At 47.2% G+C, this 11,698-nt stretch overlaps 1 protein-coding gene across 1 annotated transcript; it reads right to left on the bottom strand.

Moving 5' to 3' along the window:
* Nucleotides 1-7,176: 7,176 nt before the first annotated feature.
* Nucleotides 7,177-9,166, bottom strand: CCIN (calicin). The gene has a single exon (XM_012769964.3). It carries the CDS (start codon nucleotides 9,007-9,009, stop codon nucleotides 7,243-7,245), a length of 1,767 nt encoding a protein of 588 aa, XP_012625418.1. The 5' UTR covers nucleotides 9,010-9,166; the 3' UTR covers nucleotides 7,177-7,242.
* Between the last annotated feature and the right edge of the window lie 2,532 nt (nucleotides 9,167-11,698).

Raw genomic sequence — 11,698 nt, 5'->3', positions numbered from 1 at the left:
TTGATTATAAATAAGCTACCACTACACACTTATTCCAATGGCTAAAATAAAAAATGTTGATAATACCAAGTGCTGACAAGGGTATGGAACCACTTGAACATTGCTAGTGGGAATTAAAAAGTTAAAGTTGTGGTGATGGAGACTGTGGTATTGGCATAAGGTCAGAAAAATAGACCAGTAGAATAAGAGAGCTCATAAACATATCTACCCATGATTTGCAACAAAGGCAACACTGCAGAGAAGTGGGGAAATGGTTACTGGGACAGTTGAATATTCATATGGGAAAAAATGAAATTGAATCCTTATTTAAGACCATACACAAAAACCAATTCCATGAAGATTATGGACCTGAATATGAAAGGTAGACCAGTAATGCTTTTAGAAGATAATATAAAGGAATACTTCCATGACCTCAGAGCAGAGACTGATTTCTTCATAATCAAAGAGTAATAATTTTAAAAAGACAAATCAGATTAATTAAGATATAGCACTAAAAGTGAAAGGTAAGCCATGTAGTGGGAGATATTTACCACATGTAATTGATAAAGGGTTCATATCCAGAATATATTAAGAATACCTACAAACTAACAAGGGAAAAATAGTTAACCAAACAGAAAAAGGAAACAAGGAAGAAATCCAAATGGCCAAAAAATATGAATAGGAGCTTAACTTAATTAGCAATCAAGAGAATGCAAATTAAAACCACATTGAGAGGCCAGTGCGGTGCTCACATCTGTAATCCTAGCACTCTGGGAGGCCGAGGTGAGCGGATTGTTTGAGCTCAGGAGTTAGGGGCCAGCCTGAGCAATAACAAGACCCCATCTCTACTAAAAGTAGAAAGCAATTAGCTGGAGTACTAAAATATATATATATATATATACAGAAAAAAAATTAGTTGGGCATGGTGGTGCATGCCTATAGTTCCAGCTACTAGGGAGGCTGAGGCAGGAGGATTGCTTGAGCCCAGGAGTTTGAGGTTGCTGTGAGCTAGGCTGACGCCATGGCACTCTAGCCTGGGCAACAGAGTGAGACTCTGCCTCAAAAAAAAAAAAAAAAAAAAAAGCCACATTGATACTTCATATCAGATTGGATATAATTAAAAAGCCTGACAATACCAAGTATTGGGGCACATGCAGAGCAACAGGAATTTTCATGTACTGTGCTGATGGCAGTGTAAACTGGCAAGATCATCTTGCCAAATAGTTTTGGCATTATCTAGCCACAAAGACAGCAATTCCACTCCTATGTATATACCCTATGGATGAACTTGTGTACCTGTGCACTAAGATACTTTCACAAGAGTAGCAGTGTTTGTAATTGGCCCAAGTGGAAATAGCCCAAATGTCCATCAGCAGGAGAATGGATAAATAATAATACATTTATATGATAGAATACTATGCAGAAGTGACATGGAAAGAACCACAACCACACCTATAGGCAACAAGGATAAATAATAAACACGTAATTTTGAGTGAAAGAAGCTAGACACACAATAATTCCTGCAGTATAATTCTCTTATGTGATATTCTAAAACAGGCCAAACTATATTGTTAGAAATGCCTAGTTAGATGGTAAAACTACATAGAAAAGCAAGGAACACATTATCATAAAGGGTATATGGGAAGAAGGGATGATAACCAGGTAGGGGACCATGTAGGAAGCTTTTAGGAGACTAGCAATGGTATATTTCTTGAACTGAATAGTGGCTACATGGATATTTACAATAATTTGTTAAACTGTATAATTATGTATTGTGCACTTTTATATGTGTGTTATAGTCTTGAAAAAAATGTTTAAAATGTTATGAGACTGAATAAGCATTCTAACTCACCTGTGACATATTTTGTGGCCTGAATGAAATGATGCGATATGGCATTCAGCGTTTCTGAACCAAGCTGTCTTTGTGTAGTCCTTACAGAACCCTTTCTTGGGAGTAGTAATTTCTCTAATGGCAGTTGAGCATAGAAGAGGCAAGGTTATTAAATAACAGTTACCAAATAAGCCCAGAAAAGATGCTTACTATCATTAGCCATTAGAAAAATGCAAATCAGAACTACAATGAGATGCCAGTTCGCACTCCCTAGACTGGCTATATTCAGAAGACAGATAGTAAGTTTTGGTGAGGATGTGGAGAAATTGGAGCCTTCACATATTGCTGGTGGAAATAAAAATGATGCTGTTGCTTTAGAAAACGCTCTGGTGGTTCCTCAAATGGTTAAACATAGAGTTACTATATGATCTAGCAATTCCACTCTTAGGTATATACCCAAGAGAAATGAAAACATACATCCACATAAAAACTTACACATGAATGTTCATAGCAGCATTATTCATTATAGCCAAAAAGTAGAATAACCCAAATGTCCATCAGCTATTGAATGAACAAACAAAATGTCGCATATCCTTAGAATATTATTCAGCAATAAAAAGGAAGGAAGTACTGACATATGCTACAACACAGACGAACCTTTAAAACATTATGCTGGCGAGGTGTGGTGGCTCACACTTGTAATCCTAGCACTCTGGGAAGCCAAGGCAAGAGGATTGTTTGAGCTCAGGAGTTCGAGACCAGCTGGAGCAAGAGCAAGACCCCCGTCTCTACTAAAAATAGAAACTAGCTGGACAACTAAAAATATCTATAGAAAACATTAGCCGGGCATGGTGGCATATGCCTGTAGTCCCAGGTACTCGGGAGGCTGAGGCAGGATTACTTGAGCCCAGGAGCTTGAGGTTGCTGTGAGCTAGGCTGATGCCACGGCACTCTAGCCCAGGCAACATAGTGAGACTCTGTCTCAAAAAAAAAAAAAAATGCTAAGTGAAAGATACTAGATAGAAGGTCACATATTTTATGATTCCATTTATATGAGATGTCCAAAAATAGGAAAATCTATAATGATAGAAGGTAGATTAGTGGTTGCCTACAGCTAGGAAGATAAGGGAGTTAGAGGGTAAAAGCTAAGGGGTACAGGGGCAATAAAAATGTTCTAAAATCAATTGTGGTAATGATTGTGCAGCCTGTGAATATACTAAAAGCCATTGCGTTGTGTACTACAAAGGAGTGAATTGTATGATATGTGCAGTACATCTCCACAGGGCTTTTAAAACTATGTCGTCATTCCATTGTACTATTTTGTATTTTTGAGCAACCCAACTCAGACCAAAATATTCCAGTTTTTAACACCAGACTTCACATGTTAACAGAAACTCTGTGTAGGTAAGACAAAAAAAAGACAGGAAACTCTTCTTTGGTGTTGGTGTCTTGATGAAAGGAGGTTTCACTGACACCAGTTTTTAACCCTTATGTAATGTGTGGGAGCAATACAGCCTAGGAATATTTGGAAAGGGTAAAGATTACTCTGTGTGTGTGTGTGTGTGTGTGTGTGTGTGTGTGTGTGTGTGTCAAGTGTGTGAAGGATAATTTTGAAATGGGAGGTAGGAAAAGAGAACTAGAATAAAATGTCCACCACAGGTTTATTCTCAGTAGATCAATTTTAGGGAAGAAGTTGAAGATCTCAAAACTGATGTCTGAATTTCCCTTGGAAAGACTTCATATACCCCAGATTTAAGACCTGGGTTGTAGGCTGAGTACAGTGCCTCATACCTGTAATCCTAGCATTCTGGGAGGCTGCGGTGGAAGGATTGTTTGAGCTCAAGAGTTCGAGACCAGCCTGAGCAAGAGCAAGACCTCATCTCTACTAAAAATAGAAAGAAATTAGCTGGACAAATAAAAATATATAGAAAAAATTTGCTGGGCATGGTGGCTCATGCCTGTAGTCCCAGCTACTTGGGAGGCTGGGGCAGTAGGATTGCTTACGCCCAGGAGTTTGAGGTTACTGTGAGCTAGGCTGACACCATGGCACTCTAGCCCGGGCAACACAGTGAGACTCGTCTCCAAAAAAAAAAGAAGACCTGGATTGTAATTTGAAGACCTTATCCTTTGAGACCATCACTTCTGCCATGAATTGCCAAAGCTTTACTAGTAGCAAAAGCCAAGAATCTGACTGATTCCCACATTCAGTTTATCACCTTGAGGCAATAAGCCCTGACTCATTCAGCCTCATGGTCTAGTTTTAATGAGGGAAAGGCTTAGGAAGGAGGGAAGGAAGTACCACATGGGTCATTTGATATGGTAATATCAAATTATAATCCCACCATGCCAAAGGCCTCCTGTTTTAGCAAGCACCCTAGTGCACTAAAAATAGAAACAATAGCCGGGCATGGTGGTGCGTGCCTAGTGATTTTGATGTAGGTGGAAGTGGTCAATATTGTCCAGTATGGCAAGGAAAAGAAATATGATTGAGGCCAGGTGTGGTGGCTCATTACAATAATCCTAGCACTCTGAGAGGCTGAGATGGGAGGATCGCTGAGGTCAGGAATTCGAGACCAGCCTGAGCAAGAGTGAGACTCTGTCTCACTAAAAATAGAAACAATAGCGGGGCATAGTGGTGCATGCCTATAGCCCCAGCTACTCTGGAGGCTGAGGCAGGGGGATCGTTTGAGCCCAGGATTTTGAGGTTTCTGTAAGCTACGATGACGCCACTGCACTCTAGCAGGGATGACAGAGGGAGACTCTGTCTCAAAAAAAAAAAAAAAAGGGAAAGAAAGACGATTGAGAAAAAGACAAAGAGGTCTGTGTTTTCAAGACAGGGTTGAGTGGCACAGTGGGAACAGAAGCCAGACCGCGCCGGCTGGAGGTTGATTTGGAAGTGAGAATTGGAGCCAGGGAGCATGGACACCATCTAGGAAGCTCAACTGAGGAAAAATATGGGTGTCACCTCAGAGCTGAGGAGGGTTTGTTTTTAGGATAGGAGAAATTTGAGAACATTTATGGAATGAAAAGAAGAAATCAGGAGGGGGATGTGGAGAGGGAGAATTGAGCCTGAGAAGTTGTGAGGTGACGGAATTGAGAAGGAGATAGAGGGATCAGCTTTGAATCGTGGAAAGTCACCTCTTCCTCTGAGGTGAAGAAGCAAAGCAGAAGCTCTGGTAAGAAAGATTCTGGCACATGTGAGACTATTTGCGAAGCACAGGTCATGTGACTTCTAGTTCTCTGGAGACCTGGTGGCAGAATGAGAGGCCAGCCGCTGAGAGCAGGGAGAGAGGAGGAGTAGTGGCTCCAGACACAGAGGGGGCTGGAGAATGTGCCCTGAGGAGTGGAGTAGGGAGGGTGACTCAGCGGTTAGCAAAGCCTGAGGCAGGAGGCAGGAGGTGAGCTTAGCATGGACTCCCCTGTTCTTCCAGCTGGGGAGTGGCCGTGAGGTGAGCAGAGGTGGGGTGCCCAGGGTTGGAGAAGTACAAAATGAAGGAGAAATCCCAGGGAAGGGAAGCACAGCTGTCAAGTCCAAGGTCCTGGCTGGAAGGAGGAAAATGAGACTTAGCAAGGGGTAGGATTTGAAGGCAAGGCCACCCAACAGAGAGGTCAAGGAGGTGATGCTGAGCAGCAGGTCGAGCAGGATGGAGTTGGGAAAAGAAGGAGTGAGCAGATTCGAACCACAAGGATGTCTAAAGTATCCTGCGTGGTCTAATAAATAGCCACTAATCTCATGGGGCAATACACATGTGGTCAGACTGAATTGAGCTGTGCTGTAATGTGAATACACAGTGGGTTATGAAGACTTAGTACGAAAAAAAAGAATGTTGAATTTCTTATTAATAAATGTTTACATTGATTACATATTTAGCCAATAATATTTTTGATATATTTGGTTAAATAAAGTTAATTTCACTGGTTTCTCTTTACTTTTTTTAACATGGCTACTAGATAAATTTAAATTATATATGTGGCTCACATTACATTCCCGTGGCATGGCACTGGTAGAGACACATGGATTGTCTGTGTCATGCCTGTGGCTCCAGGAACAGGGACCTGGCACAGAGAGGCCTCTGTGAATGGTGTGTGTGTGCATGTGTGTCAATTAATGAATGAATGATGAGTAAATTCATAAATGAATGAGTGAATGGATGAAGAAAGATTGTATATTGTTTTCAAGGAGTTCAGTTCTAAATTGTTGTGTATTATATAAGATTACACGAATGAAAGGGAAACAAAAGTAGTTAAAATTGAGGAAAGCTCACTAAGGCTTTGAGGTAAGGCGTCTCAAAGAGCATTTCATGGGGCCTTACTTAACATAAGAGCCCAAGAATTTGGGCTTTGCCTCACTTCTCTTTTTTTCCTTTAAAAAAAAGTACTTCTTTAGTACTTCGATATGTGCAGGGACTGTCCTAGGCATTTTGTATCTATTAGGTCACCCTATGAGGTAGGCACTCTTGTTAAATTCCCCTTTTACACATGAGGAAACTAAGGCCCAGAGTTGTTAAGTAACTTTCCCAGGATCACCCAGTAACTGACGTAAATGGTATTCGAACCAGGCCACCTAGCCCAGAGTCCATACCCCTAAATCTTACACCCTCCTGTTTCTCTTACCCTGTCATCTTGCGTCATCCCCAAGCTCCTTTCCACTAGGGATATAAGTCTCTTTCTTCCCCCTTTCCTGGCCTCCCTTCCACCCACAGTGCCTCAGACCTCACATTCCTAGAGAAAGTTCTCAATGAACTTTGCTTCCTACAAGCAATTGTAAGCAACCACCAACTTCCCCCACAAATGAGACAAACTACCATAGTTGCATGGTCAAATACAGTAGCCAAGAAACCCTGCCTCCCCCACCCTTCCCTTAGCCTGGCCCACACCCTCTTCTCCCTCCCAGCCATGAGGCTCCTCTCTCAGACCTGGGTGGGTCCTCCCCTGACTTCTGGAAGACTTTAGGGAAGTGGGTGTTGGAGGAGCCTGAGGCTTCACAGCTCTGAGCAAATGTTTACCTGTCAATCTAGCAGATGCCTGAGAGGTGACTGCAGGGGCACGGAATAGGGGGCTTTCCAGACATCCCTTGGCCAGTGCTGGCGAGAGGCCTCAATCCCACCGACCAGGGGCTCCTTCCACCCTCAGCTTGGATACCACCAGTGGCAGAGTGGCCTTGAGTTTCTACCCACTGGGAGCCAGTGCCCAGGAGATGCCTCAGTCCCACCCGCCAGGGGACTCCATTCCGGACCCTGTTGAAGCCTCCAGTGAGAAAGTGGCCCTGAGTTTCCACCCACTGGGAGCAGCCCTAACCCAGGATCTCCACCTTCAGGGCCAAGCATGGGCTGGAACACTAAGAAGGAACCAACAGGCTATCTTCCTCTCTTTCTCTCTCATTAAATTGTGAATAATAATGCATTTACTTATTCTCCCACTTAAAAAGTTGTTTAAATCCTTTGAAGAATCTTGCAAGGTAGCTTGGCTAGACAGCAGGCGGGACAGTCCAGTGCCTCTGGTGGGGGAGCCAGGGTCTTCCACTCGCCCGTCTTTTGGTCTAGCAAGTAGGCGTTTGGATTGATGGTATAGTCCTTTGTCTGGACATCGCTGGCTGTAGTGACACCCCCACATACAAACACCTTGCTGTCTCCAATGGAGCATATAGCATGAGACACATCCAAGGGGCAGTTGTTGGGCAAGAGAGGCACTGAGGTGGTCGTCTTGCTGGCCTTTATCTTCTGCAGGTTGATTTCCACACTCTGCCGGTGGCTGTGCACAGAGAGGATGTTGTCCTGATGGAAAGAGAGCAGGGGCCGGTGGTTGAACTCGATGGGGAAGGTGATACACTGGACCACGTCCCCAGTGTTGGTGTCAAAGCAGTCCACCACCCCGACCCGGGAGATGTAGCCCTTCACCAAGCACCGCCCAGTGACAATGTACAGGTTCCGATCACCCTTGGTGATCACGGCTGTGCCATCCATAGGGATGCTCATCTTCCCTGCCAGGCACCAGGCCTCCTTGCGCTCATCATAGCGATAGATGTTGGAGACATACCGCCTTGGGGCAATGCTCCCACCCACTGAGTACACTGTCCCCCCGCAGGTCACCATGGTGTGGAAGACAAGGCCAATAGGCAAGTCAGGCAACTTGGTCCAGGAGTTGTCATCCATGTCATACCGCCAGGCTGTCTTCAGCCCTGAAATCTGCTCAGTGGTGCCACCAGAGATATAGATGTAGCGACCAGCAGCAGTGGCACTAAGTGCTGCTGCCCGATAGGGCATCTCCGAGAGCTTCAACCACAGGTTCTCCTGGATGATATAGGCAAACACTCCATCGTTGAACTTGCCATGGGCCTTCTGGCCACCAAGGATGACCACCGAGTCAAGCAGAGCCCCTTTCCGCTGGTAGCTCAGCAGGCTGCATGGCCGCTCCTGCTTGCGGTCCATCAGGACACTCTCGATCAGCGTTGCGTGGGCCGAGCTGTTCTCCATGCCCATCAGCTTGTTGCTGGCAAACACCAGTGCCTTGTTGGTGACAGCATTGAGATTGATGTAATTGAAAAACTTCTTGAAGTACTTCTCCCGCTCGTCCTTCCGGAAGTACACCCAATTGATGAGTGCGCTGAGAGCCTGGTCTTCGTTGAGCACATGAAGGTTTTCATCGCGGAGCAGGCGGCCAAAGATGACAGGAGGGCAACGCATGAAGTGCAAGGAGCCCTCAGGACTGGCCCAGTAGTGAAAGTTGTCTCGAATGCCAGAGTAGGCCAAGTCTGATACCTCTTTGAGCTCAAACAGCTCGGCTAAGAAGAGGTAACGCAAGCAGTTGGCCCGGCGGATGGACTTAATAAGGAAGTCATTGCAGTGAATTCGAAGGCGTGGTGTGTTGAAATACTGGGCCCCACGAAGCAGCTCTTCCACGTTCTGCTCTGAGATCACCACCTTGCCGCTGTAGAAGTAGTCCAGGAGCTGGTCCACTGTGATCGGGCTCAGGTAGTTGGGGTCAATGGTGATAAAGAGCTCATCAGTGGTCTTCATGTCATTGCTGGAGATGAGGCTCTTAACCAGTGGAGAGACAGCAGCCAGCACGTTCCGATGTGCAAAGAAGACATGGTGGTCCACAGTCAGGGCCATGTCCCAGTACTCTTTACGTTTCCTCTGTTTGTTCAGATTCTGCAGCACGAAGCTGTTGTAGTTTTTCTCGGTGAATTCCAATTTCATGGTGCTTCTTGCTGGCTGAGGCAGAGGATCATCAGCAGGTACTGGAGAAGAGACGTTCTCAGGCCTTTAGGATTCAGATTGATGGTTGTTTGCAAGAGCAGTTGACCAGGGAGAAGTGGGGGTGGGAGAGAGGATGATGTCATAGAGTGAATGAGGTCATCACAATGCAGGGCCCCCTGAGGCCTTTCTCAGAGGCACTGAGCCTTCCTCCCCTCTGATCGCTGCAGCCTGTCAAGCCCGGATACCCTGCCAGGAGGGACCTAGAGCCCAGGGTCCTGAGCTCAGGAGGAATCTCAGGGATGGGCTGCAACTCCCACCTGGTACTTTAAAACCTCAGTTCAAGGCTTCTTCTGGAATGTCCCAGCCAGTTTGGGTGGGGCAGTGGGGAATAGTTTGTATAGGGGAGATAAAAGGAGTGGAGGAAAGGAAGAGATTATCAGATCATCTAGAAGAATCCTCCCATTTTACAGGAGGGAAAATGAGGTCCAGGAAAGGAAAGAGGGGATTTGCCTGAGATCACAGCCAGCTGAAAGGAGAGCAGGGCCCAGCACTCAAACCATTTATTACCTAATACTCTTTCCACTCTTCCAGGAAGCACCTACTACTTAGCTTTCCCCTCACGACTCAGCTTTCCCGGGTCTCTAATTCTCAGGCCTCGAAGTACCTGTCTCTGCCAAGGCTCCTGGGCATCACAGACGAAAAGCTCTGTGCTTTGGTTTCTGACGTCTGTGGCCACGGACACCATTCTCCTTCAAAACAGAAGGGGAGGGGGGCACGACTGGAGCAGGAATGCAGGAGTCAGCCACGTGCTGGGGGGCCTCCAAGCCCTGCTTATTTCAGTTCCACAGCAAACCGGAACGTTCGCTCCACATTTCCAAGCGCCTAGCTGTAAAGTGCTGGGGGCTGTGGTGGGTTAGCTCTCTCCATCAAGAGTGGACTTGGACAAGTGGCTCGGGCTCTCTAAACTCAGTTTAGAGAGTTTTCTCGTCTGAGATGGAAATAATAGCAGCACCCGCTCTAAAAATTATTAGGAGTTTAATAATTGACTAGAAAATGACGAGAGAGCGGTCAGCGCAGTGTTGGGCTCGTAGTAAATAAACGTTCAATAAATGCTTGCGAGGCCGGGCGCTGTGGCTCACGCCTGTAATCCTAGCTCTTGGGAGGCCGAGGCGGGCGGATTGCTCAAGGTCAGGAGTTCAAAACCAGCCTGAGCAAGAGCGAGACCCCGTCTCTACTATAAATAGAAAGAAATTAATTGGCCAACTGATATATATAGAAAAAATTAGCCGGGCATGGTGGCACATGCCTGTAGTCCCAGCTACTTGGGAGGCTGAGGCAGGAGGATCGCTTGAGCCCAGGAGTTTGAGGTTGCTGTGAGCTAGGCTGACGCCACGGCACTCACTCTAGCCTGGACAACAAAGTGAGACTCTGTCTCAAAAAAAAAAAAATAAATAAATAAATAAATAAATGCTTGCGGCCTTTCCTTATCAATATTACGCCAGTCCGCCCGCGCCGTCTTGGCGGACTTCCTGCGCCCACTCCGGCCACACGGTGGCGTTAGAGGGTCGTGTCGGGCCGTGCAGTGCAGTGTCGGGCCCGCAGCGCGCCGCCTCGCGCGGGCACCGCCCAGCGCCTTCCGCGATGGCAATGAGCGGCCGGGGTGCTCGTGTCCGCCGTGACTCGCCTGCGCCACCACGCAGAGGCGGCAGCGCAGTTCCGTCCGCCGCGCCCCCTGGGATTCAAACGACAGGATCAGGGGCGCTCAGCCTGGCGGGCCTCCGGAACTAGGGGGGCCTCCTTAGATCCTCACAGACACACTTGTCCCCACTTTACAGATGGGGACACCAAGCCCCAGCGGGTGCGCGCCCGCCAGAGAGGAGCCCTCCGACTCCCGGCATCCACGCGAGGGTTCCTGACCCCTCAGAGTCCCGCTGCGGGTGACGGGTGCAGTCCCCCGCTCCGCCTCCGGCCGGCACTCCCGCCTCCTGGCCGGCGAGTGGCTCCCCAGGTTCTTGTGGCGCATCTGTGGGACCGCTGCTTGTGCAAGGAGGGCATAAGGGCCAGCTGGAGCAGAAGAGGGAGCAGAAGAGCCCAGTGGCCCCACCCCGACCGGCCTTTGGGGGCTCCCGGAAAGTGTCTTGACATCCAAGCCCTTGCACCTCTCCCAGGCATTGGCGAGAAGGTGCAGAGGGGAGCTGCTCTGGTGTCCTCCAGCCTGGGTCCCAAGCCCCACCGCGGACCCACAGGACGTCCTTTGCGCCCACTGAAAACTTGCCAGCCTCGGGAACAGGAGACTCCAGCTCTTTCCCTCCCTGGCTTGGTAATGTTCTCGTTCTCATTGTCTCACTTCCTCGTCCTTTCATTCCCCGTCTAGCCTTTTCCTTATCTTGGGATTTGATACTTAGAAAACTATTTGAAAATACCCTTTAATGCTGAATTGGTTCCTCAGTCTCTTGAGATGTGATGTCTGCCCCATACTAAGAACTTCTGTTTTCCCCATTGGAAGAAGGTTTAGATTTCAGCCCCCTCTGCCAGAGACCAGCTGTGTGGCTTAGTGAGTCTGTCTCTGTCCACGCTCTCCCTATGAGAATAATTAAGCGTTAAATGCCTCTCCTGCTCTGACCTCCTGAGAAGCAGCAGCAACTTGGGTGAAGGATGAGACCTCTTGGTACTGATGCCAGACACCTTC

Source organism: Microcebus murinus, chromosome 12, assembly GCF_040939455.1.
Source record: "Microcebus murinus isolate Inina chromosome 12, M.murinus_Inina_mat1.0, whole genome shotgun sequence".
Lineage (NCBI taxonomy): Eukaryota > Metazoa > Chordata > Mammalia > Primates > Cheirogaleidae > Microcebus > Microcebus murinus.
Note: the sequence above shows the minus strand (reverse complement) of the source record. Positions and strands in the feature narration are given on the sequence as shown.

Excerpts from the sequence above, each read along its gene's own strand:
- CCIN (XM_012769964.3), bottom strand. The coding sequence starts at position 9,009 with ATGAAATTGGAATTCACCGAGAAAAACTACAACAGCTTCGTGCTGCAG.